The sequence below is a fragment of the Liolophura sinensis genome, chromosome 1, assembly GCF_032854445.1.
Source record: "Liolophura sinensis isolate JHLJ2023 chromosome 1, CUHK_Ljap_v2, whole genome shotgun sequence".
NCBI classification, from domain to species: Eukaryota; Metazoa; Mollusca; class Polyplacophora; order Chitonida; family Chitonidae; genus Liolophura; species Liolophura sinensis.
In genome coordinates this window covers 43,846,344-43,873,910 of record NC_088295.1, presented here as the reverse complement: position 1 = coordinate 43,873,910, position 27,567 = coordinate 43,846,344, and the positions used below count along the sequence as shown (strand labels likewise).

At 37.4% G+C, this 27,567-nt stretch overlaps 1 protein-coding gene across 4 annotated transcripts; it reads left to right on the top strand.

The window, feature by feature from the left end:
* Window positions 1-3: 3 nt before the first annotated feature.
* On the top strand, window positions 4-27,520 carry LOC135462074 (polyphosphoinositide phosphatase-like). 4 transcript variants are annotated; one of them, XR_010443430.1, is made up of 25 exons: window positions 4-352; window positions 1,306-1,404; window positions 1,899-2,022; window positions 2,492-2,648; window positions 3,458-3,508; window positions 4,287-4,594; window positions 5,396-5,530; window positions 6,193-6,293; window positions 6,884-7,046; window positions 8,145-8,242; window positions 8,990-9,123; window positions 9,973-10,089; window positions 10,914-11,049; window positions 11,357-11,415; window positions 12,167-12,333; window positions 12,813-12,954; window positions 14,893-14,951; window positions 15,468-15,612; window positions 16,316-16,396; window positions 20,645-20,698; window positions 21,955-22,141; window positions 22,810-22,886; window positions 23,699-23,761; window positions 25,198-25,921; window positions 26,002-27,520. XR_010443430.1 is itself a non-coding variant. In XM_064739422.1 (24 exons), the coding sequence occupies exons 1-24, from the start codon at window positions 296-298 to the stop codon at window positions 25,373-25,375; spliced, it is 2,892 nt and encodes a 963-aa protein (XP_064595492.1). In that variant the 5' UTR covers window positions 4-295; the 3' UTR covers window positions 25,376-27,520. The 4 variants fall into 4 exon arrangements, 3 of the variants coding, with proteins under 3 accessions (XP_064595492.1, XP_064595494.1, XP_064595495.1); XM_064739422.1 differs by having other exon boundaries at window positions 25,198-27,520; XM_064739424.1 differs by lacking the exon at window positions 20,645-20,698 and having other exon boundaries at window positions 5-352; window positions 25,198-27,520.
* Window positions 27,521-27,567: the final 47 nt, after the last annotated feature.

The following is a 27,567-nucleotide window of genomic DNA, read 5'->3' as shown; positions in this document are numbered from 1 at the left end:
TTTCGTGTCACATTCACACTCGAAGAAGTCCAAAGACACCTGTCAAATACTATGAAAGTATTCTTACATTTGCAAGGGTTTGGTTACTGTATTTTTCTTTTGGAAGACAATGCTTAGTGGTATGTAAGTCCAGCAGTCGGAGGTTAAGATGATAAGATTTAATGGATCATGAGAACAAGGAGATGATCGAACAGTTCCTGTACGCCCACATTACATCTGATTTTCTGACCGAAACGGACGATTTAACTGATTTCTAATTCTGTGTCACAATGTAAAACACTTGTAAACTCACAAGATGGAAGTCCCTCTTATATCTTCAACGCAGAAGATTGTGTTGTATGAAACGAAAGCGGTAAGTAAATTGGCTAGAGCAACTTGTTGGCAAGTCTGTGTACGACAACAACAACATGCACCATCAGTACCAATGGCAAGCAGAATTTATATAGCATAACTCTTAAGCAAGATTTAACCACAGGTGGCTACTTGAACTCCTCTCTTCATATTGGGCTGGGGGAGTATTGTAGCCACATGGCCAACCAATAGTAAACCATACACTGATTCACTCCATGTCCAGTAAATCTTTTCTAAACAATGGCTGCAGTCCAAATGTGGTGTCACCATTAAGTCTTACCTCTCAGCTCGCCTGCACATGCAACATCTCAGGTAAAGTCCATTCGGTAATGGTACACCAGCCCCGTATTCACAACACGGCAAACTATTTCTAAACAAGGCGGCAATGATGCTCGGCTTGTCGGGTTCACCGTACATGCACCATCTAGGAACAATAACTTTTTCAAGACCCATAACCGTGGTGAAGGCAACATGGCTGCTGCTTTTGCGATGACTATGAGGTGAGTTTTGGTCTCGTGTGCCTTTACCAAGTAGAATATACATGTGCGTGTGCGGGTGAGCTGAGAGGTAAGAGCCAACATTAACACTAGTTTTGGACTGTAGCGATTGTCCAGAAAGGACTTATCGGACATGGTGTGAATCGGTGTATGGTTTACCATTGGTTCAAGCAAGATTAAATTGCTAAATCTTAAAAGTCTGTTTTTGCGCAGTGCTGAAAGGTTTTTAGTCAATTTTGTTCTCCCTGGCCCGGTAAAGATATAGGGCCAGAGACAGAGACTCTAGAAACCTGCTCCACATCTCTGCAAAGATTAGGCTGTCTTTTTGCGAAAATATTTTTACTATGCACCTCTTTCTTTTATAGTTATTGAAAGTTTCTCATATGTCTTATATGCCTGTCTTAAAGTAATTGTGTACTGAATATATATATTTTCCTTTCTTGTGTTATTTTACTAGAGGTTTTATCTAGTGGGCTCCAACAACAATGAGACCAAGTTCAGAGTGTTAAAGATTGATAGAACCGAGCCTAGAGAATTGGCAATTCATGATGACAAGGTTTGTTATTTTTCTTGGTTTTATTTTTTAAGCGATTAACTTATTAATCTAAATGTGTTTTTTTTATTTATGCTGAAATGTCTGTCACAGATATCATCCTTGGATTCATCTTTTAACTCCTTGATGATTATTGATTGTTCAACTTTTTGCAAAAATAGATCTCTTTTCAATATAAACGACCGCTTCGGTGGTTAGAGTGTCTGTTTGTTTCACTTGTAACATATGACAGTTTTGTGTAATTCCAAATAGCAAGTCATTATACTTTGATATTGGTTAGTCCCTACATTAAAAAAATGTAGTCCTTACAAAAAAACTATATTTTTAGCCATCAAAGACCAGTCAGCATGATTTTTGTTTATAATTTTAACTCCTTTGCTGGATTAAAGAGACTGTCAAAAAAACAATCCAGAAATGTTTCAGTCAGTTCCAGTATTTCAGTTTATATTCTATAGTATTCCTATCTTTTTCTGTTTTTTTTTTTTTTTGCTATCCAGGTGGAATATACGCAGGGTGAGATTAAAAATCTCTTGACGATGATCTATCATGGCAACAAAACACGCATGTCCCAGCGCAGTAACAATGGCATGAGTCGGTCTGTGTCAGCCTATGGAATTGTGGGTAAGATAGGTTTGAATGGTTTTGTCAGCATTTGTTTTATTCGTTGTATAAACTTTGGAATTATGGACTGGTGATTTGTTTAATGCCTCATGGTGAAGAAGACATTTAAAAAACTAATTTAGCGAGACTGTTCAAATGTGGTACACACTTTCTTACCATTTTTAATATTTTTACGTTTTTGGGAGATTTTTCAAATTTTGGACAGAATTTTCCTCAGCTATGAATGTTACACTGTAAGCAATTTTGAGGGAAATGTACCCAGTTTACATATATGTGGGTGTGTTTCTTGATATTGCCACACTACAAATTGTTTATGCCAGGATCTGCATCTAGCTCATAACATTTAGTTCATCTAGTTCTGAACATCTAGCTCAGGAGCTGCAACGAAATGTTCATAACATGTTAAGTTTATTTTCATTGACATTGGCATATAATACCATTGGCCTTTTTTCTAAAATTTCCTTCTTAGGTTTTGTCCGCTTTTTGGAAGGTTATTATATCATTCTCATCACGAAAAGGAGGAAAATTGCTCTGATTGGATCCCACACTGTATACAAAGTGGAAGACACGAGTATGATCTACATCCCTAATGAGACAGTACGAGTTATCCATCCAGACGAAAGCAGGTAACTGTAACACTGATATATCCAATCCTTACACAATATTTTCAGTTGTCCTGTATGGAACTGTTCCCATGAAAAGGAAATAAGACTCAAGCTGCATAGTCTGTTGTTCACACCGGCCTGTGTGATGTTGATTTGTGGACCAACTGGTAACATAGTAATGTCCCCCTTTACTGTATTACAAGAGGGCAAGGGTCAACTTTTGATTGACACCTGATATATGGGCTATTTGTTGTAAAAATAATGAAAGTACATGTAAGGAAACATGCACAGCAAATGATGGCCTCAATAATGCTTCTGTCTTTGAGAAGCTGATGCTTTCAAAGTTGGTTTGTTATGTGAATTGAACATATATATTTTTGTGCCTGCCAAATACTCTTGCTTCCTCGCCTCTTTGGCAGTGATATCTTGGTTCATTGAGTTTTCATGCAGGCTAGAACCAGAAGTTAAGGATGATTGCAGGGTTGCCACTGTCATGAATAATCCTGAATAATCCTGAATAAATGTCCCAGTCAGGAGTTAGACGTGGTCCTGAGCAGTATTGAAAAGTCCTGAATTTTTTTTTTAAAACATCTGTAGTAACGCCCTGATTGGTTAATGCAGCTTGAGGCCATATTTTCTGAGTAAAAACTACATGTTGCTGTTAAGGGATATTTCAGAAGTACAAGCAGTGGTTGACCTATTTTCTGAAAAGCAAAGATATTGATTATATTTCATGTTGAACTTTCCTTTCATGCACATTGTCACTTCACATATGTTTGGGTACTATGATTCTAGATGATGTTTGTCATTTTGATTCTATTTTGTTACAGATATGAGAAGCTCTTTCAGAATGTTGACTTGTCAAGCAATTTCTACTTCAGGTAATTTAATTTAACTATACTGAACAAAAATATAAATGCAACACCCAATATTTTGATAAAATAAACTTTGTATCAAATTCCTTTCAATACCGTTTTTCATGGAGACATAAAATAGACTCTGAGCAATACATTGCCATAATTGATGGAAGCAGACAATTCATAGTGACACTTAGGCAGGTTAGGAAACAGGGGTGAGGTCAGTGGAGGAAATATTTGGGTTGGTTTGGAAATACAATGATTATTAGGGAATTTGTTTTTTTTTTTTTTCATTCTGGCTAATAAATTTAAGATGTACTGAATCCTTTTTACATGGCAATAGTTGGCTTTGCTGCCTCTGTTAATCTACTTGTAGTATGTAATATCTAATGTAAGATATGTGTTGCTGCTTAAACAGATTTTAACTGTTTACATATATGTGGCTCAGTCGGTTAGCGGGCTAGCGCAGCGTAATGACCCAGGAGCCTCTCACCAATGCGGTCGCTGTGAGTTCAAGTCCAGCTCATGCTGGCTTCCTCTCCGGCCGTAAGTGGGAAGGTCTGTCAGCAACCTGCGGATGGTCGTGGGTTTCCCCCGGGCTCTGCCCGGTTTCCACCCACCATAATGCTGGCCGCCGTCGTATAAGTGAAATATTCTTGAGTACGGCGTAAAACACCAATCAAATAAATAAATAAATATATGTGGAATTCATGATGGCTAGCACACAGGTCACTGTAATACCTGAGGCCGCCTTTATTACATAACATAAAGGTTATTTGTGTTTCTTTATCCATTTGTACAGTTACAGCTATGACCTGACACACACCTTACAGTACAACATGATGCCCAGTCAAATCTCCATAGTTCCTGAGTCTGCAGAAAAGAAAGACAACACCCGACTATATTTCTTTGATGATTCCACTGATGGTGAGCTTTTCGAAAACCGACAAGCAGGAATGCCAGCTAAAATCGAGGCAGAGTCAAGTGGACCAATCGAGGACCCTGGACAGACATTCCAAGACTTTATATCTTTGGAGAACGCAGATGACTCCTACCTTCCTTTCCAAAATGTCATGGCGAATCAGCCACTAGATGAAAGTATAGAACAGGGTAAGTTTTCAGGGTACTAAGGAGCTACCAATGATGTGGTATACTTTTACCTGCTGTGTCTGACCTAACGTTAAGACCATGACTAAGTTTATACTCATTGGGCCTGATTCTTCTTGTTAGAAAGATGATTTTTAAAGGTTTTCTTGGAAGCCAGGACCTCCGTGCTAGAAAAATAATCTTTCAGTACCAAAAGTAATATTTTATTGACTTTATTTGCCTCTAAAATGCATTTTTTGGGGGGCAGATTTTCAGGGCAAAATACAGTATTTATTTTTGGCTTACTTGGCTTTGGATTAAGCTTCAAATAAGTTTGTCAGGTACAAATACTTGCACTGAAATGACCTTAACTTTAATCCATGGCTATGTTGTTCATGTCGCTTGATGCTGATGAGAGTTCTGTTGATCTTAGAAAGGTGTTTCGAATGTAGGAAGATGTCCAACTGGAAAAATTTAAATTTCAGACCAGAGGTGTTTAAGTGTCTCTGATATGGTTTTATTGAGCTGAAATTTTAGCTCATTTCCAATGCTTAAAAAACTTTCTTAAACACAATACAAACTTTTGCCCAACAAAATTGAAATGCTTTGTTGCTGTGGCGTTCTTTTTCCTTTGCTATAAATTTTTACATAGTCACATGATTCGTAAATTTACCAAGTGGGACATTCTTTGTCTGTGTGGTGGGTGAATATTTAAAGGTTCTGTAAAAACATGTCTTGAGAAAGACTGCCAGCCTGCTGAGAACATAAACAAAGCTGGGTGTATCTGGGTGTAGTACCATGTATGCTTGAAATGTTGTGTTTCAGATACGCCTGTGTATGGTGTGAAGAATGAGCCTTATGTCAAGTTCACCTGGAACATGCATCTGCTGGACAAGTTCTCAGACGTCGTCCATTCTGATTGGGTGTTACATCTCATCCATGGCTTCATTGGCCAATCATGTATCCTTTTCTAGGACAGGAGAATGTCTTTTACCTACATGCAAATGACAAATATAGCATTTTGGTTGCTGTTTCTTGTTCTGGAGAGCAAGTTTGTGAACCAGGATATACTATACATATATTTGAAAAGTTGAATGTTTTGATGTGGAGAAGTGGAATAAGAAAAAACAAGGAAACCTTCTCAAATTTCTACATTTTTTTATTCCGAATTGCAGTTTCAAACTTTCATTCTAATCAGGGACACTCTTTTCATGTACCCACACAGACCTGTTTTTCATACATATCAACCCCATCAACTCCAATGTAGGCAGCTATTCTTGATGATGATGTAATGTTTACCAATCTGGTAGGACTAATATTTAAGTTGTCCGAAAAAAACCTTGTTCCTTTGAAGGTATAAAGCTGCTGATTATTCATGTCAATGCATTTGCATAGGCCTCCATTGATTTATTTATTTATTTATTTGATTGGTGTTTTACGCCGTACTCAAGAATATCTCACTTATACGACGGCGGCCAACATTATGTTGGGAGGAAGCCGGGCAGAGCCTGGGGGAAACCCACAACCACCCACAGGTTGCTGGCAGACCTTCCCACTTATGGGCCTCCATTGACATCTTCTTTCTACTTCTCAACAAAGAAATTGTTTTCCTATACGTGAAGGTGTGTCTATCTTTGGCAAACCAATCTATGTGACACTGATTGCCAGAAGGTCAAACAAGTTTGCCGGTACTCGTTTTCTAAAGAGGGGAGCCAATTGTGAGGTAAGAACCTTCAGGGGATAAAGGTCTCTTTTGGGGCAGTGTAATCACCATTGTAGTTAATAGTCATTGTGGCATTATTCTTGATATTTGAAGAAGGACACAGTGAACAAGGCCTGGCTCATGCTGGCTCTTACATATCATAATTTTGATGGGCTAATTGTATTTTTTTATTTATTTGATTGGTGTTTTACGCCATACTCAAGAATATTTCACTTATACGACGACGTCCAGCATTATGGTAGGAGGAAACCGGGCAGAGCCCGGGGAAACCCATGACCATCCGCAGGTTGCGGCAGACCTTGATGGGCTAATTTGAGAGAAACATGTACACTTATTATTGTAACAGATTGCCACAAAATAAAAAAAGAAAAAAAAAACACGTCTGTCAGAATTTAGTCCATATTATTATTTGTATAAAATGTATTTGTCTCAGTGTGATTGGTGAAGATTGGGAAAGATTTTCTTAATGCCATATATTTAGGAAATGAAGTGCTTCAGGTCTAAATGTTTCAAATTTCACAGTGCAGAGGATCAGAACAGTGCATGTTTTGGTAAATAAAATTAACCTGTGATGTTTCGTCTTATTGCAGGGTGCTGTAGCCAATGAGGTTGAGACAGAGCAAATTGTGCTGGATGCCTCAGAGACCTTTCTGTCGACAGGTCGTGTGACATCTTTTGTTCAGCTCCGAGGCTCCATACCACTCTTCTGGTCGCAGGATATCTCCAGCATGATGCCAAAACCTCCAATAATGTGTAAGCAATATCAGGTTTCTGTAATAATGGTGTTTTGGAACAGCCAGAATAAATTGATTGTTCTGGTTAAAAGTGTTCTATATAATATCATCTGGGTTTCAGCCAGGTTTATTCTAATGTAATTTTGGCTGCTGTCATGCAAGTGAAATATTCTTGAGTGGTGCGTAAAACACTAATAAAATAAATAAATATTTTGTTATTATTGGATTTCCTCCGCTCATAAACCTCATAAAAATTCTTGAACACATCATTAAACGCTACGATGAATGACCTAAAGTTTCACCCAGGGACTCGGAAAACGTATTCCAGGGTTCATTTTGTTGGTTGTGGTTGTTACCGACTGAGCACCACGGGAGAGCGTCAGGGGTGGTCAGGGGATTATACTAACAGTTCAGGAATGTAATAAACCACCTCACGCTTCACTCAGCAGTTAGTGTACTAAACCCTGCTCACCAGATAACAGTGTGATGTGACTTCCATGTAAGCCTAACCGGAATGATCGGTTCATCTGCAGCGTACATTGTGCATGGACATTCCTTGTTTGGCCTGGTCATGTTTTCAAACAGTGTTTGAAATTTAAAGGTTTGTAAAAGACATTGCCCTTCTTTATAACACTTCCTTCGATTTCATTCATGGGTATATTTAGAGATGTACATGCAGGTCTATGAGTTAGGAGACCTGCACACCTCACTGTCAGTGACTTGACCCCATGTGGGGAGGATTAGCAGCCAGAGCTGCCAAGCGCCCTACAGGGTAATGAAACGGGTTGGGGGCTAATCGCTCTCTTCTGTCATCTTGTCGCCAACTCAGATTGTGCGAAAGTAAACGTCAATAACTCACGTGCGAAACTTTAGGTCATTTACCGTAGTAAACCAACCAACCACAAAGCTGTTGAAGCTATTGGCTACCACTAAACTATAATCTGAGTATAGGAGATTCAGATTCTAGTCTGCGAGAAAGTTTCCTGCAAGCTTAAATAGGGCCCGTTAGTATTTGAGAATTTAGGTTTGGGTTAAACAGTGGCTCATGTTAGGTCATTAGAAACATAACAGGATTACTTGAGAATTTATTATGCAATTTGTTGTTGAATTATTTCAGTGGATCAGGCTGACCCATTTGCCTATGTGGCAGGGCTACATTTTAATGACTGCACAAGGAGATATGGAGCTCCTATTATTGTCCTCAACCTAGTCAAGGTATAGTTGAAAGTTCCTGTGTTATTTAACTTGTGATATGTATTAATTATAGATTTCAGTACTTTAGACATCCTTGATCTGTATCTAAATGTATATTTCATAACTCCCATTTATATGCATTATACAGTGTTTCACAAAGAGATGTTCATCTGAGATAAAATGCCAGTATATCTTAACACAGTGTATGTTGAGACTGTCAGTAAAGGGATTCCTCAACCAGTTCACATATGAAACAGCAACATTGAGTGTAATTTATGCACATTTTTTATCTGATTTTGAAGACAAAACTGCATTCTATGGCTGCAGAAAATGTATAATTTTATCAGTCAACACAGAATAATGCCTTCAGAATATGCTTGAATAAACACCTTGCAACCATGTGAAAAGGTTGAAGAATTACAATATAAAGATAACTTGAGGGGCCACCATGGCTGAGAGGGATAGCACCCCAGCACTGCACAATGACACAGGACTCCGACCAATGCAGTTGCTGTGAGTCTAGGATGGTCATGGGTTTCCCCCATGCTTTGCCCAGTTTCCTCCCACCATAATGCTGGCTTCTGTCAGCTTATAAATGAAATATTCTTGAATATGTGGTAAAACACCAACCAAATGAATAAATAAATAAATAAAGATAACTTGAGAACTGAATGAACGTTGTGGGGTGAACCCTACTTATAGGTTGCCATGATTGAAATACATTCACTGTTATTAAGCTCTGATGTCAGTTGATTGTTGTTGTTGTAGACCCGTGAGAAGAAGCGCCATGAGAGTATACTGAGTGGAGAGTACCGTGAAGCCATAGAATACCTGAACCAGTTCCTGCCTCCTGAACACAACATACAGTATATAGGATTTGACATGGCCAGGATTAACAAGAGGTCTGACAGTAAACAGTTCTCTGCACACTATACAGCAGTATATCTTCTCAGAGATTCCGGCCTGTTAATGGGTCTTGAATTGCATTTCTTGTTCTGCCCCCTACTAAAGGTCTCTTTAGTAGACTTAAGACAGAGTATTTATAGTTCCTGACAGAGTATTTATAGTTCCTTGACTATTTATTTATTTGATTGGTGTTTTACGCAGCGCTCAAGAATGGTTCACTTATACGACGGCGGCCAGCGTTATGGTGGGAGGAAACCAGGCACAGTCCGGGGGAAACCCAAGACCAAAACCCACGGTTTTCCTGAGCTAAGATTTTAACTTTGATGCTAATTTTCAGTTTTGTGATGGTACTCAAAAACTAATCTTAGTATTAAAATAAAAATCCTTAAAGTGGGTCACAATTATAGCACAGTAAATTGTTCTGAATTTAAGATTAAGTCTGACTTACATGTAAGTCTGAGACACCTACCAGGTCCTAGGGCCTGTTAAGTTAATTGCTTCTTAATGCATTATTAATACACTGTTCAAAATGTTGATGTTAAGCCATTTTTCTTTTAGATATTGACATTCTTCACTCTTGTTGAACCCAGTTTGAATGTAATGTGGTTTAACTAAATAGTATTAAATTAAATACAGTACACCATTGCAGCTTTAAGGGGAATTGTTGAATTTAGATGTTCAGGATATTTCAGAGTTAGTGGGACTTCATAAACTAATATTATGGTGCACCTGTTGATTTCATTTGGAGAGTAATTATGTTTTCTTAGTGTTTCAGTTTCACTTACCCTGTCCACATTGAAACAAGAACAGTAATATAACAACACTGAACTATTACTTATGTACAGGAAGGACTCTAATGTTCTGGTACGGCTGGGAAAGATTGCAAAGTACTCCCTGAAGCGGACAGGGTTTTATTTCCATGGGGTAAATCATACAGACACAGAGATGTGGAACGATGAACAGTAAGTGTTTCTATTATTTTTGCCCAGATTTTCTCTCCTCTAGACCAGATATTTTCCATATCAATGGCTTTGTTTGTCTTTCAGTTACTAGGAGAAAGGAGATGTGGGTTCATTTCCACACTTGTACAGGGAATATCTAGATTTCCAAGCTCTCATTGTTTGTGGGGGCCTCGGGTGACAGTAAAAGGTTGACGCTTATGTGGCTGTTGGCATAGTATAATGTACGTAGAAGACGACTTGCCAAACAGTTTGGTGCTTTATGCCAGGCACTCCAGTTCCTCTGCCCATAAACCTTTCAACGAGTTTAAAATTCTTAAGCTTAATATTAAAACTTGAAATGGGACCCTCCACTGTTTATGAGGTAGAGTAAGACTGAAAAGATTGTCATGACCTCCAGGTCACAAGAGTCCAGTATTTCTCACAAATGTTTTACCAATACAGTGGTGGATTTGTTACATATTAGTAACAGCTTTATATATGCACACTGAATTGGCAGAAGATGAGTGGTCTCAATGACACACAATTTTCATAGATTGATTATAGTCACAAAGGCCCCACAGACGGTGAGAGCTGGAATGATCCTCAAATTCCCTCTGCAAGGCCAGGATTGAAACCACAATTGTGGCTTAGCTTTGGGTTTGTCCAGCAAGATTGTATATCAGATTTGACGTTGGCACTATTAAAGGAGTGGCCAAGAGATCTAAAACATTTATTTTCACCATAATGGGTATGCTTGCATGTATTGATATTAGTTTAAATATGTTGTATTTGCAACAGTAGTTGTAAACATAATATTAGTATATTTTGCTTTTCTTGTCTCACAGCCTGGCAGGTATTCAGGGCTTCAAAACCTCGTATGGGTTAAGGCAGACAGGTGTGGTGAGGACGAACTGTGTGGACTGTCTGGACAGAACCAACACGGCTCAGTTTGCTGTGGGCAAGTGTGCCCTGGGCTATCAAGTGAGTTTTATAATATACAGGTACAGTATTTGGCCTCATTGGTTGAGGTGTACTGATGATCATAGCTAAGTCTATTATTATGGTACTACATGTCTTTTGTTACTTAATTAAATGCGAAAAGATGGTCTACATGTAACAATCTTATAATACATATGAATATATAGGTGGTGTTTAAAAGTGAAACATTTACTGAAAAGTGTAACAGTATGGGGTACATCGAAAATGAAATGAAAATAGGTCTTACATATACACAGTTCAATAGATGGTGTTCCAGGTTACAGATAATACATTTCTGATCGTGTTTCAGTTGTATGCCCTGGGGGTGGTATCAGAGCCAATGCTGGAGTTTGATACAGACTGTGTCAGGTGAGTCTGGGTGAATACTCAGGGCCTTTGTCATTTTCCAACCTCAGTGACTCATAAGGCTGAAGTGTTGCATGATTCTTCCACCCATAAACCTTACCAACATTGTATAAGCGAAAAATTCTTGAGAAACAAATAAACCGAAATAAATTCAGTTGCTTTCTGGCAGCTGTAGGAATATAACATTTTCACAGCATGTGCCAGATTTGAACATTTATAGACCACAATATGTCACGATTGTACCAAAACATTTAATACATATAGTGTGATCATACTACTTGTGTATGTTAGGCTTGAAAATGGAAGGTCGATAAAGTGTCTTTGTATCAAGTTTGTCAGGTTTATGTTAGAGCTGTCTCAATCAGTAAACATTACATATGTTGATCAGATTTTTTCTTTCATGGAAATCCCCTCAACAAGATATACATGTATACTGACAGCATCAGTCAATCTCTTTATCTCGTCATCATCTCAGTACTCTGCATATAAAAACACTACAATTATATTATAAATTGTAGATGAACCCACACTCACTAGTGTTCGTAGGTGCCTTGATGACAATAATCGGTATTATTCAAAGAATAATTTCTTGAAAGGCCACTTGTCTTGTTCCAGTGTTTACCTCAGTCTGTAATCCTTGAGTATAGTGTTAAACAACACCCAATCCATCAATTGGATTATATGGCAGATAACTCAATGGTTCATTTATCTAATGCTGTCTTAGGTTTTCTGTCTAACGTGTATGTGTGGACAGGTTGTTAGAAGAGCTGTATGAGGACCAGGGGGACACACTTGCCCTCCAGTATGGCGGCTCTCACCTGGTGCACAGGATCAAAGGCTACAGGAAGATAGCTCCGTGGACCTCCCACTCCCTGGACATCATGAGGACTTTGTCACGCTACTACAGCAATGCTTTCTCAGGTGAGTTTGTTGTCAGATAAACAGATGGAATTTCTAGCTTAGCATTCTGTCAAACGACACTTATTTTTAAATATTTTTTCGCCTGCCAACACTGAAAAATCAAAATATGAAATTTAAAAAAATGTAAATCTATTTTTTAAATTTTTTTGACTTTTTACTATTTCTCAACTTTTAAGGTATGTAACTATGTCTTCAACAGGAAACTTTGCCAAGATAGTTTACATTTTCAGCAAATTAGATGATTTTTTATACCCTCCTTTGGTAGTGAAAAAAAATTTATTCTTTTTACTTCTGTCTACTTAGAAACCTTTAAAAGTGGAAATGACTTGTATTCTGTAAGATTCTATTCAATGTTGGATCCACTTGCTGTTACATGGTTTGATAGTGTATTTTGTCTTGCAGGATGAACATTTTCTTCACATATTTTATTTTGTATTATGTCAAATTTTTGACTGATGAATGTCTTATTCCAAATACAGATGCTGATAAACAGCATGCGATCAATTTGTTTCTGGGTGTCTTCAAGCCTCAGGATGGCAAGTTGAATCTGTGGGAGATGTCAACGGATTACTATCTACATAACAGGCAGGCCACCAACGGGAAAGCTTGGATGAGGAAAAGGTATAGACTGACTCAGTATTTGTTGCAATTGCCCCAAAAGTGTTTAATAGAAACACTGACATATTAGGTGACTTAGAAAGGAGTCATTGTTTAACAGGGCTGCCGCTGGCACTCGCCATTGTCGCCAAACAAAAATATGGATTAGCGACGATATCAGGGAAGCGGCGAAGTTTCTGGCAACAAAATTATTTACTCGAGAATATATACTGGCTATTGAAGAGGTGGAAATTGCGACAGTGTGAAGACTCGCAATGCACATGGCCATGTGTTGTTCTTCTCTTTTCTAATGGAAATAATGGGTTGGTAAGCATGCGTTTATTTTGTTTTGTATTAATTTTTGAAGCAAGCATCACATCCATTTTTTAAAATTATTTCAGAAAAAGAAATGGTAGCAGAGCTTCCACTGGTGCTTGCCATTGTCGCAAATTAGAACAATTTTTGGAAATGTGGTAAAATTCGAAAATATGCAAATGTTTTTGGTGATGAATTTATTTACAAAGAAAATGTACAAACGTTATACACAAAATACCTGGTGCAAATCTCCTAGTACATTTCAGGCATGAGAGTTTTCTGTGGTTTTATGTGTATTTTCGCTATTTTTCTGATGAAAACAATTTATTTACTTTTATTTCAAACGGCTTCATTTCAGTGAAACAACAATAACACAGTCACAGCGATTTTAATTGACAGAAATCCACAAAGAGGGTTCCGCATTCTTGGAAGTTGACTTACATTAGATTGCGCTTGGAAATCATTTTTGTTATCTAATGAACAAGAATCATAGCATTTTTGAGGATGCCTTTCATAGCCAAATCTAAAGAAAAAAAAAACGAAATAACTATTAAGGGAGATAAATATAGATAGTGTTAGACATGTCAATGAAGTTACCACACTTAAAAAATTTAACCCTTCCACCCTTGAACTAAATTTATGAATTTATTTTGTAACAAATTTTTCTGATAGAGGAAATTGCATTTTACTAGAACGCTACACAGATTAATTGAAAAAAGGTTTTTTTTTTTCAAAAAACAAAAACACTCTGCCATTATTTTGAGGGCAGCTGTTCTAAATGTTGCATGGGTTAAAATCCAGATATATCTGCAGGAGACCAAACTGATTCTAGCAGCTACACCAAGGCACATAAAAACGAATTACAAGTAGAGATCACCAAGAGTCACAGATACTGCTCCCATTCAGTCAGTTGAAGATCACAAAGATTAAGTCAAGACTGCTAAGAAAATATGGCTAAAGAGAAATTGTATTGGGTACAAAATCTGCTGAGTGGCTAAAGTAACTGGCTGAAAAAAATACCGACTCAGAGGAAGCCCTGGTTTTATGTTGGAGCAGTAATATTTTCCCTGGCCTCAAAATATCTAAAAAGAAATAAATCAGTCTTATAATGTTGTATCAGCTTTAGCATGCTAACATTCTACTTCTACTCCATACATTAAGTTAAGTATGGCAGTGGGAAAAACAAACTGTTTCTCTATCCAGTCTGAGAACCTGTTTTTAACTGCAATGAAAAACTCTGGGGAAACTCTCATAGTTAGGACAATGGTCGTCTTCCTTTTGATCAGGGGGTTCATTTTTAAATGTGCCGTAGGGGCCTCTGTGGCTCAGTTGGTTAGCGCATTTTCAAGTCTAGCTTATGCTGGCTTCCTCTCCGGTCATACATGGGAAGGTCTTCCAGCAACCTACGGACAGTTACGGGTTTCCTCTGGGCTCTTCCCGGTTTCCATCCGTCATAATGCTGGCCGCCGTCGTCTAAGTGAAATATTCTTGAGTACGGCGTAAAACACCAATCAAATAAATAAATGTGCAGCATCACAGCTTGTGACTGCATGTCAATCATTTTTTCTTGAAATAAAAAAATCCTGTTTACCTGATGCACATGGGTTATAGTTATTTCACCAGACACTGTTTTTTGCACTTGAACAGCTATTCACAGTGGTGGGATTCTCCAATTCCCAAGGTTTTGCCCCTACCTTATGATGAAGGTAAGAATGTTCTGTACTGCAGATCAGGGGCCACTGTCACAAAACTTTGTAAATCAATTTTTGCGTAACTTTTCTCATAAATGACGCCGCCATATGGCACAATAACCTAGACAATGTCTTTTACAAAAAAAGGCTAGGAGAAATATGACTTCCAAAGTTTTGTGAAATTGGCCCATGAATCTGTGCTCACACAAAGAAATATTTGTAGCTCCTCCTTGTAAATTCTCTCAGATTATATGTAGATGTTATAATACATACATCTGTGTATAAACTTGAATAAGAATACATAGTTGTTTCAGGGAAGAATTTTTGGCCTCTCTCAGTTACATACATGTATATAGGTCAGGCATGTTTGGAAAGAAACATTCTGAACTCTACCTCTGCCATCCACCAAAAATCATTATGCATCCACCAAATAAGTAAAAAGCTCTTAATTGTGATATTTAACAATAATCAAAGAAATAAATAAGTGAATAAAGCATTTCATTGCTCTTATCTGTTTGTCACATAACACAGAGGCTAAGGGCTCAGAGGGTAAGCAGATGGTAATAAAGACTCACAAGAACGACGAGAAAGTGAGTGGTTACTGGGACTACTACAAGCCTTATGAGCTTACCTCCATGGATGAACTCTTCAGCTTCACCATACCCAGCTCTGTCAAGTAAGTCAACACCTGTCCCCGGACACAAGGCTTTGTACCTTAGCTCTGTCAAGTAAAGGTTTTGTATGTGCAGAACAACACTGCACTCACACATACACCCATCCTCTGTACACACAGTTTTGTCCACGGAACTGCCTTGAAATTACTACACAGGTTTGCCTGAATATTTACATACATATTGTCCATGATCTAAACTTGTGCATGTGTAATTTTCATGCTGTTCAAAACAGTATTAACCACATTGTAGTTTTGTCCACACAACTCCAGTGAACATACTCGCATACTAAAATTTTGTGTACATCTTTCCTATGACCTAAACACCTTCTTTCTTAATTTTCAGAGCAATCTATTTAACATTTACTAAGTTGCCCCTTCATATACTTAGCATAATATGATTTCAATATCTTACGCCGTTGCTTTATTGTTGTGCGGCCGTAAGTGGGAAGGTCTGCCAGCAACCTGCGGATGGTCGTGGGTCTCCCCCGGGCTATGCGCGGTTTCCACCCACCATAATGCTGGCCTCCATCGTATAAGTGAAATATTCTTGAGTACGGTGTGAAACACCAATCAAATAAATAAATAAATTTTATTGTTGTGTGCAAAGCTAATTTGTGGTCATACAGGGACTTTCCTGTTGAAAGTAGAAGCATGGACAGAAATTCAGATAGTGCTTATGTACCTATTCTCCTCTTCTACCTTTTAGAAACTTCATGCCTAAGACAGCACAAAATTTCAGTCCATTTTCTCGTCGAATTCGACCAGATCGAAGACATGATGAAACTGGGTAAGTTGAAAAAACTCCCTGTTACATCTACAAAGCCATGTGAAGCTCAAAGGAAATTCACAATGCCTATGATGATTTTGAATTATATTTGTAAATAAATGTGTTTGATATTCTCTATCAACAGAATTCGAGCAAAATTGTGATTAAGGCCTCTCTTCAGCAGATTTGAAGTAACCTTTGCTAACAATTTCCACTTTACCATGTGTTTGAGTCATTGCAACAGCTCCTCTGTTTTCCTAATTGTTATAAACATTTCACATTTGAAAATTTGCTCATATGTAAATTTGGCAATGGTAAGGGGTATGAATCATTTTGTTTTTGAGGGTTTTTAATGTTAAATGTAAAAACATTTGCAGAAGTTAAAATATTGTAGGCAGAAGTCATGCATTTTATGTGTATTATTTACTTCAAACATAATGTCAAGAATACTCAAATGGATCTCCAGATCAACATGGACAATGCGCTGTGTTATGTGCCTTGTATTGTTATGACACTTTACGCTTTGTCCATCTCCATTTGACGAACTCAAAATAAACAGGCTTGGCTGTCCCATCTTACATTGTATTTCTTTCCACTCATTGTGATATCTCATCCTTATTTCCTTTAAAAGTATGATTTTGAAGTTTGTTTAAATATTTTTAAGAAAGACATAAGTAAGGGGCAGAACATAAAAGCACACAAGAAAAAGCATGTTCAGACCACTTCTGCACACTGGTTTGTCATCCTGTTTAAAGGTATGAGAGCTCATCACAAATGTCATTGTTAAAATATAACAACTGAACGTACCATGTTCAGTTGTGGCAAATACTGATTATGTGTTTAGCAGAAACATGTATTCATTTCCCATGCTACAACCCTGTTTTATGCACTCCGTATTGTTTTCAGCACAAGATTTCATCTGATTGCCAATAAACCTACCAGCTATCGGTAATTACAGTGTTAAACACTGGGTACAAGCCTAACAAATGAAAAGGCCAACTGTTTGGTGGACACATTTATTGAGCGACTTTTTGTAGAAAATAAAAATATAAGAAGATTGCGACCTTGTGAATACTTCATGAGGATGAAGAAATACCCTAAATGATCTCAAATTTCATCAACAAAAGTTCATTATTAGAGGCTTATAAATGTCCCGTAATTCTGTGAAGTACTTAATTTTTGTGTGGAACTAATTTTCTTGGAATTGACCGCGAAAAGTAATTCCAGCGAAAAAAATTCTGATACTGTTACTGGAATCATATACTACAGGTACTCGTAGTAGTATTGATAAAGTGAAATCTTTCTTATTGCAACTTCTGTCAGTAAAGCAGGCCAAGTAAATTTTAACAGCAGGGAGGGAAAATTAGGCTTTATAAAAAAACATTTGTGATAGGGCTTGGTGGGTATAAAACAAAGTTGGAGTTCATTCTTCTTTAGTTTGACCAATCTTTGGTATGCCTGTGAAGTGTAAGAAAAGTGGATATCAGCACATGCTGGCTTCCAATGAATATTGCTTTGATACACGCCATCCCATTGGCTGTGTCTCTCCTGTGGACCAATGACTGAGCTTTTAACAAATTGTGACTGTGTACACAATTGCCGTTTAAAAGCTGCTTCAATGTTAGTGGTTTCTAATTGGCTACAGAGGACAATTAAAACCGAAAACAATCTCAAACTAATTGTGTTGCTTCATAAAGAATGAATAACTGGCGCCGATAATATTGAATTCATCTGTTTTGCCTTGAACTGCTCGAAAGGTGACAGGTCACTTTGTCAGTTACTCATCAAAGGGGCGAAAAGATGTGACACTTCTTTTAATATACTCCTCACAGTAGGTGTGAAAGTAATCTTCTTACATAGTGATAATCTGCCCCCTTTTGTTTTCATTTCTGATCCAGATTATGAGGATTAGCAAAGCCGCATGAAACAAAGGAGAATTAAAGCCACCCTTGATAATACCTGTTTAATGTGCTTGAGTTATTTTGGCTATATGATAACAACTGAAGGAAAATTCAGCAGTTTAAAGATTTTTTTCAGCATTCGTTTGCTTAAATATGTGAAAATCATTTCCCGCGAAGATATTTTAGAGTAAATCCATGAAAACAATTCCAGCGAATAATATGTACTTTACAGTATTATTTTTGGTGCTGAAACTTCCTATTGGAATATCAGCTGGTGTCCCTAGCAAACCTCAGAACACCTTTCTAAAATCAATGGAACTCTCAGAATCTGGAAATAAGGACAATTTAGTCATGGATGAAATTTATGGTCATTTAGGGTAAGATGGTTTTATTGATTGTTTTGGACACACAGTGCTGGATACTCTACAAATGGAACTGTTTAACTTCAAGGTAAAACATACCTGTATAATTACATGATATCTAAGTAAGCACCCTAATAATAAACATAAACAATAATTACAGTATTTGCATGCAAAGAACTTTCAGTTGTCTATCTGGATATTACATTTACTTCACAGTTTTCATTTTAGTTGTTTCAGTGTACATTTTAGGATGTAAAAACTGTTGTTGAAATACTCCTTTCCTGTGACTGAAGTGGTGACAAGGTGTGGCTGAACTGTTGCTGTATTTGGAAATATAATTGTACATGTAATTAAAATGACTAAATTCACAAGCCATTTACATGTAGCTGTTTGGCTGTGGCAGAGGCTTGGGCTCTCAGCCATTATCATTCACCTAGTAAAAAGTGATGGCCGTTATGTATATGTAGACAACGAAAAATTTTGGGTCAGAACATTGAACAACAATCAGACAAATAAACCTAAGTGTGAATGGTGTAAATCTCCAAGAAGATGGCAAAAGATTCAGTACATGACAAGGAACCAACAGTTCAAAGTATTAACATATTGTGATATGAAGGATTGTATTTGCACCTTAATGGATGTGTGCACCAAACTAGGTTTGGCAATATATAGGTCTACACACTGTAATAGATATGTCTGGTGACTGACTGCATGGCACTCACATCACTGTATTTGGACGGCATCTATCCTGCTGAGTGACACTCACATTACTGTATTTGGACGACATCCATTCTGCTGAGTGACACTCACATTACTGTATTTGGACGACATCCATTCTGTTGAGTGACACTCACATTACTTTATGTGGACGGCATCCATCCTTCTGAGTGACACTCACATTACTTTATGTGGACGGCATCCATCCTTCTGAGTGACACTCACATTACTTTATGTGGACGGCATCCATCCTGCTGAGTGACACTCACATTACTTTATGTGGACGGCATCCATCCTGCTGAGTGACACTCAGAATACAGTATTTAGAACCCATCCAGCCTGCTAATCCCTCATCCTTCCACTAAACTTGGTGTGCTTTGAGTCTGTGCTTTGTTTGATGCAAATTTTAACCTGATTTGTATGTTTTGCATGTCTGGCCTGGGAATTAATACCTTTTTGGATTCTCTTGTGGTTTTTTTTTGTTATGAAAGGATATACAATTTGCAGTGTACAATCAGAAATTTGCATATTTTATTGTTGATTGATTAAATAATTTTGTTAATACATGACATAGCCTTAATTTGCGTAATGCCCATTCCTTGACCACAATCAGTCATCTTAATTTCTGTATCCCCACAAGTTGTATGGAGAAGCCAAACTTTCAAATGACATTTTGTCAGGAGAGTACACTTAGTAATTATGATATACATGTCATACATGCAGAACATATAACCTTTGTTGAAAAAGGGATTTGTATATATTAAAGCAGATTATCATATGCCTATACTGTGGTGAGGATTCCACTTTTCACTTTCACTTTCACCTTAGTAACATCTTGCTGATCTGTCTCGCTTTGTTTATGGGATTAGACAGGACTATTTACTTATTTATTTAGCATTAACAGCTATGTCTTCAGAGAATAATTAATGATTCATAAAATGATAAAATCTGTTATATTGCAAGAATTTATTATCAATTTATTGCAGGATGTGTTCAGACATAAACATCAAGTACTTAAAATCAAAAAAATGTTCTGTAATTCAGTATAGTGGTATATGTAGTATTTAGTTTTCTAAATTTTGCAAATCTAACATATTTCTGTTAAGTTTTTGTAATGAAAGTTTATTTTGTTTGGACATGAATCAGTTGTAAAAATGTTTGTTTTCACATGTTCTTGTACAAATGTGGTTTGAAGGTATCATTTAATTTTTTGCTGGTGTCATTTCTGTTGTTTTTCTGCATGATTAGTTTGTAATTACGTTCCTCTTTTTCTGTTATTGTGTTTTTAGATTTGCTTCTTTCAACTCCCATCTTGGAAGCACAATACTGAGTATCTATAATAGGTTTGTGGCTTATTTTGTGGTTCTGATTTTGTCCACCAATTTGCAAACCCACCCCTACTCACTGTTTCTCAGTTGTTTCATCATTCTGGCTTATTCTTGCATTAATCAGCACCCACAGACCACAGTCAGTTTTATTGAATCTCGAGTGGTTGACCACAAAGTTTTCATCTAGGTTTAATATTTCATGGTCCCCTTCCCATTAAGGCTGTAATATTTCCCTTTTTGGCTTCAGCCACTGTCACAGAACATGATGTTCACCAAAATGAGGATGAGAAAATACCCTAAATGATCTCAGTTGGAATTATTTATGCCTTTGGCTTATGTCACAAAATTTCATGTTCACAGAATCTTGGCCTTCTGGATCATTTGTGGTTACTGCCCCTGTCATATGATAAAGATTGTACTGATGGTACTGATGGTCAGGAACATTTGTAATTTCATACAATTTTATGATTTTACAGTCATAAATGTTTATCAAAAATTGTGTTAGTTTTGACCTTAATCAAAGAAGCTAGGGAAGGTGAGTAATAACTTGGTTATAGATTTGCAATTGCATGAATGTGGGAGGTCATGTAGGAGTGTTGATCCAAAAATTGCGAGTTTTAACTTTAATCAAATGAAGGTGAGTAGTAACTTGGTTAGAGATTTGTAATTGCATGATTGTGGGAGGTCATGTAGGAGTGTTGAAGTTACGCGGAACCTGATATCATGTATTAATACGTTGGCAGGGTTCTTTTCTTCAGTAGGCTGGGTAAGAGGTTAGGTGAGATGGTTGAAGCTTGTTTCATTTGCAGATGATAACACCCCCACCTAATAACACAATGTATGACTGCTTCGTAAAACATTCTCCTGGTGTTTTGTGAGAATAAAGGCACTGTATGAAAGCATTGTATTTCCTAAAGGCTGAGAACAAACCTGACTCTCCATCTAATGTGGACTTTTTTGCCTGAAGGGTATCATTGTCATCTTTGTCACCACCCTCAACTTTGTCATCACCCTCATCTTTGTAATTACCCTCGTCTTTGTCACCACCCTCATCTTTTTCATCACCCTCTTCCATCTGTGCATCGTCAGAGTTAACCAGACATCAGTGAAAAGAAAAACACAAGAGCAAGGAATGAATTGCATGCAGGAAATGCATAATGATCTGAAAGTAGATCTCTGTGTGTGGTACTGAAGTGCTGTTTGAGAGCTGTCCTTGGACATTCAGGTGTGTTCTTTTCAGTTATGGATTCCTTCTCTCTCTGTTGTTACAGTACTACAGGCATGGAAGCGAACCCAAATGTCAGTGGCAAGGAGTCGACAGCTTCCAACACGTCCACGGGGTCAGAGGGTAGCAGCTCTAGCTCTTCGGACAGCTCTGATGTGGACGCGGACATAGACTTGTCCGATTCCACTGAGACATCTTTCTCGGATCACGACTCGCACTTTGTCTCTCTCAAGGTATGATTGTAAAATGGGATAATTCTTTAATAGAGTCATTGGGAATCAAGTTATTTATTTTTTATACACCGTTCATCATTGATGGCTTGTATTATAGTGAGACATTGTCTGTCTGCCTATCCAGTTGTCTGTCTCTCTCTTAAGATTTTCGGCATTAACATGATATCTACAAGTCTACTTCACTTAGAGCTTTAGAGCAGGAGGGCAAAAGTAACTCATCATTTCTGTATTTGATAATTTCAAGGAGAAAGAAAGTGATAACACCAGCCGTGTTCTTAAATCTGATTTTTAATTACTGAATGAATTTAGCTAAAGTCGGGCCGCTCCACCAGTGAGGGGCAATAGTTTAACTGATGACCTCATCAGAAATAAATTGTTGTTACGAATTAGGTCTTCATATTTGGTTTTCATAATTGTCAGTATGTCTGTGAAAAGAATATTAACTCACCACGTTATGAGTAACTGTATTAAAACGATTCATCATGTGACAAGTTTACAGCTGTCTTCTGCTCACTGAAACAATCAGTTGCCTGCTGTTTTCACTTGTATTTCATTCCAGCCCAAGGATGTTGTCATCTCTTCACATCTGCAAATAGGTCTGTTCATTTTCCAAATGGACATGTGTTGTGTATGTTCCAGTTCAAAAGAATTCAAGTGTTGTTTTTCAGGATCTTCCCTGCAGCAAAGAAGTTTATGACTTTGAAATCTCTAATCCATCGAGGCGAGTTGAAAGCTGTTTTAGGAGGTATGGTTATAATCACAATAGTTTTAGACCCCTTTGCTATTACAATGGGAGCATCTTCATTTCTGTCTGTCTGTCTGTGGGTGTGTCCAGGTGTTCATTTGAGTGTGTGTGACATAATCTTGTGAGCAGGACATCTCAAAAACTAATTAAGTCTGTTCAAATTTGGTGTACTTCTTCTTGCTACTATTGTCATATGATCTGGTAAATTTTTGTACCCTACCAAGCAGTTGAAACAATCTGTGCTACATTTCTGCTGCTATTCATCCAGTTTGGGTAAAATTGTGGACGTTTTTTGTTTTCTGGACTTCTTTTTAAAAGGGTTCCTCTTACTGAATTGAAACTTGGTACATGGCTTCATCATACAAAGTTACACATCAAGTTCCAGTTTCAGACGTCTACATCTAATTTCAACAAAACAGTTTTCCAGACTTTTAATCAAAATTAAAATCATCGTTTTGAATTGAAACTTTTTTATTACGTCAAATTGGCAATGTTTGACCTGCTTAACAACATTTTTGTATTTCTTCTTTAAATTACAAATGGTACATGTATGTGTGTACATATATATATATATATATATATATATATATATATATATATATATATATATATATATATATACATATATATACATATATTATATATATTATATATATTGTACATGTAAAATTATGTATCCACAAAGCTAATTATTAAAAAAGTATTGAAATTGTCAGCATTACAGAAAATTGAGATACATATACATGTAATAAAGTTGCTCAGAAATAAAACTGCTTTCACTTTGTAAGCAGTTGCATGTTATATTCATACAGGTATGTTGAATTTGAAGAGGCATCAAAGAGAGAACCTGAACCAAGTAAAAGAGGGATTGAGCTGTAAGTGAATCTGCATGGCATAGACTAAAGGACTGTATTAACCCATAAAATATCAACTTTGTGTTTTGAAGTTGTCTATCCTTAACAGTAAATGTAGAAATCTCCCCCTGACAGTGCACTGTCAGACTTTTATCTCCTAGGGATGAAAATGAGATCAAAAGGATGTCAGTGTGATATCTTGACATTTATGACTTTAGTTTACCTGTTTGATTTGAGCCAGATGTGGGAATAAAGTGGAAATACTGTTACAACATATGGTAGCTTATGTGATTTGACATTTAACTGACTACATGTGTGTACAGTATGATGGTTTAAAATGAGAACAGGGCCTCCGTAGCTCATTTGGTTAGCGCGCTAGTGCGGCGTAATGACCCAGGAGCCTCTCACCAATGCAGTCGCTGTAAAGTCCAGCTCATGCTGGCTTTCTCTCTTGCCATATATGGGAAGGACTGCCAGCAACCTGTGGATGGTCATGGGTTTTCCCCCGGGCTCTGCTCGGTTTCCTCCCACCATAATGCTGGTCGTCGCCATATAAACAAAATATTCTTGAGTACGGCGTAAAACAAGAATCAAATAAAGAAATAAAATGAGAATATGATGAGACTTGAGCACATCAAAATATCATCTAATCTGTAAACATGAAAATGTATACCTCACACCTTGAGAATATATTGTACAGATATGTATATGTGCCTGAACTGAATTATTTCCTCAACCTGCAAATTGTCATGGGTTTCATCGGGGCTCTGCCTGGTTTCCTCCCACCATAATGCTGGCCCTTGTCATATAAGTGAAATATTCTCAGTATGGTGTAAAACACCATTCAGATAAATAAACGAATCATTTTCTCCACTGATAAATATAATACAGTACAGCTAGAGCTGCAGTGTAAGTGAAATATTCTTTAACATTGCATAAACCTCAAACAGATCAATAAATATTAAAAAATGTCCATTGAGGATATATTATTTTTTTTCGTCGCCATATAAACAAAATATTCTTGAGTACGGCGTAAAACAAGAATCAAATAAAGAAATAAAATGAGAATATGATGAGACTTGAGCACATCAAAATATCATCTAATCTGTAAACATGAAAATGTATACCTCACACCTTGAGAATATATTGTACAGATATGTATATGTGCCTGAACTGAATTATTTCCTCAACCTGCAAATTGTCATGGGTTTCATCGGGGCTCTGCCTGGTTTCCTCCCACCATAATGCTGGCCCTTGTCATATAAGTGAAATATTCTCAGTATGGTGTAAAACACCATTCAGATAAATAAACGAATCATTTTCTCCACTGATAAATATAATACAGTACAGCTAGAGCTGCAGTGTAAGTGAAATATTCTTTAACATTGCATAAACCTCAAACAGATCAATAAATATTAAAAAATGTCCATTGAGGATATATTATTTTTTTTCACCAGGTACCCTATCAGCGCTTTCAAGCTGGACAGCTCGTACTGTGTTGAGCCTCCACCAGTGAGCCGGCAGTCCAAGGACATCTACAACGCATACATCTTACGGGGGAAATATGGACCCGGCCCACCCACGGACCAAGATATGAAGATGTACAGACAGTATGTCAGCAGCAAGTACAAGTGAATATAGGGTAATCACAGACTGTACACCTCCCACAGACTAGGATGTGATGATGTACAGACAGTATGTCAGCAGCAAGTACATTTGAATATAGTGTAATTAGACTGTACACCTTCCACAGACCAGGATATGATGTACATGCAGTATGTCTGCAGCAAGTACATGTGAATATAGGGTAATCACAGAGTATATACCTCCCACAGACCAGGATATGATGTTGTACAGGCAGTATGTCTGCAGCAAGTACATGTGAATATAGTGTAATTAGACTGTACACCTTCCACAGGCCAGGATATGATGCACAGACAGTATGTCAGCAGCAAGTACTTTTGAATATAGGGTAATCACAGACTGTACACCTGCCACAGGCCAGGATATGATGTTGTACAACCAGCATGTACAAGTGAATATAGGGTAATCACAGACTGTACACCTCCCACACCCCAGGATATGATGTTGTATAGGCAGCATGTCTGCAGCATGTACATGTGAATATAGGGTAATCACAGACTGTACACCTCCCACAGACCAGGATATGATGTTGTACAGGCAGTATGTCTGCATCAAGTACATGTGAATATAGTGTAATTAGACTGTACACCTTCCACAGACCAGGATATGATGTACAGGCAGTATGTCTGCAGCAAGTACATGTGAATATAGGGTAATCACAGACTGTACACCTCCCACAGACCAGGATATGATGTTGTACAGGCAGTATGTCTGCAGCAAGTACATGTGAATATAGTGTAATTAGACTGTACACCTTCCACAGACCAGGATATGATGTACAGGCAGTATGTCTGCAGCAAGTACATGTGAATATAGGGTAATCACAGACTGTACACCTCCCACAGACCAGGATATGATGTACAGGCAGTTTGTCTGCAGCAAGTACATGTGAATATAGTGTAATTAGACTGTACACCTTCCACAGACCAGGATATGATGTACAGGCAGTATGTCTGCAGCAAGTACATGTGAATATAGGGTAATCACAGACTGTACACCTCCCACAGACCAGGATATGATGTTGTACAGACAGCGTGTAAGCATCAAGTAGATGTACATGTGAAAAAAGGGTAGAATCACTACAGAGCTTGATATGAAAATGAATTGGCATCGCGAATGAAAATAGAGTGGAATCATGGAGATAGGAGTTTGTGCTAAATATGGTGAGATTTTGGCCAGTTCCCATGCTATGGTGGGAGTGATGCTTGGTCAACATCATAATATTATAATGTTTTGAAGACTTCTTGATTTTTGTAAGTATGTGTACAGTTAGACTGAAATGCAGAAGTTTGGCCTGTATCATAGTGTAATTTATATGATAATTTGAGAATGTACATACAAAGAAGGGCAGGAATGAACAAAAGACTGCACAGCTGGGACCTGAATTATTGTACTGTATTTTGGAAAAGTTCCCAATTGTATTCAAAAGAGAAATTGTTAAAATTTATATAGGAAGCTATGCGAAGGTAAGCTCTGGCCAAGGAAAGTGACAAATGACCATTCCTGAGCAGAAGTCACATTCGTCCAGTCATGACATTTTATTCATTACTCTCCTTGTTTTTGTTTGAATACAATATTCGGAAATATTCCTGTTTTGGACATATCAAAGCATGTGCTTTGTTGTGATGTGCAATAATTCCATAGTAAATGTCCAATACATTGAGTTTGAAAAAAAAATTATTATGGTGTGAGAAACAGACTGTATGGCCTGAATGTGTGGCCTAAATTGGGGTACTTATACAGAGTTTCCAACATGAACAACTTTCTCCCAAGTTTTGCCCAGGAGAATTGCTCATTGCATCCTGAGACAAGGTTGTTATAGACCTCAGTTGATAATGTTTTGCAATCAGTTTGATGACCGGAACTTCCATTTCGTTTGGGGTTTGACACAGGTCTCGAACATTTCATTTATACAACAGACTCCAGGGTTATGGCTGGGGGAAGGTAAACATAACCCAATACCTACTTTGCTTCACTGAGATCTGCCCTCAACTTCAATGGAGGGCAGATCTTTGTTGTTTTTTGTAAGCTGAATAAACAGATATTTTGTAACTCTGTAAAGGTGTACTCTTCTGTTATGAAGATTGTGACAGAATAAAAAGGATTTGTACAGATAGCTGATTATATTGTTCTGTTGAGATATGTTGGTCTCAGAAAAAACTTCTTATTATACATGTATGTAT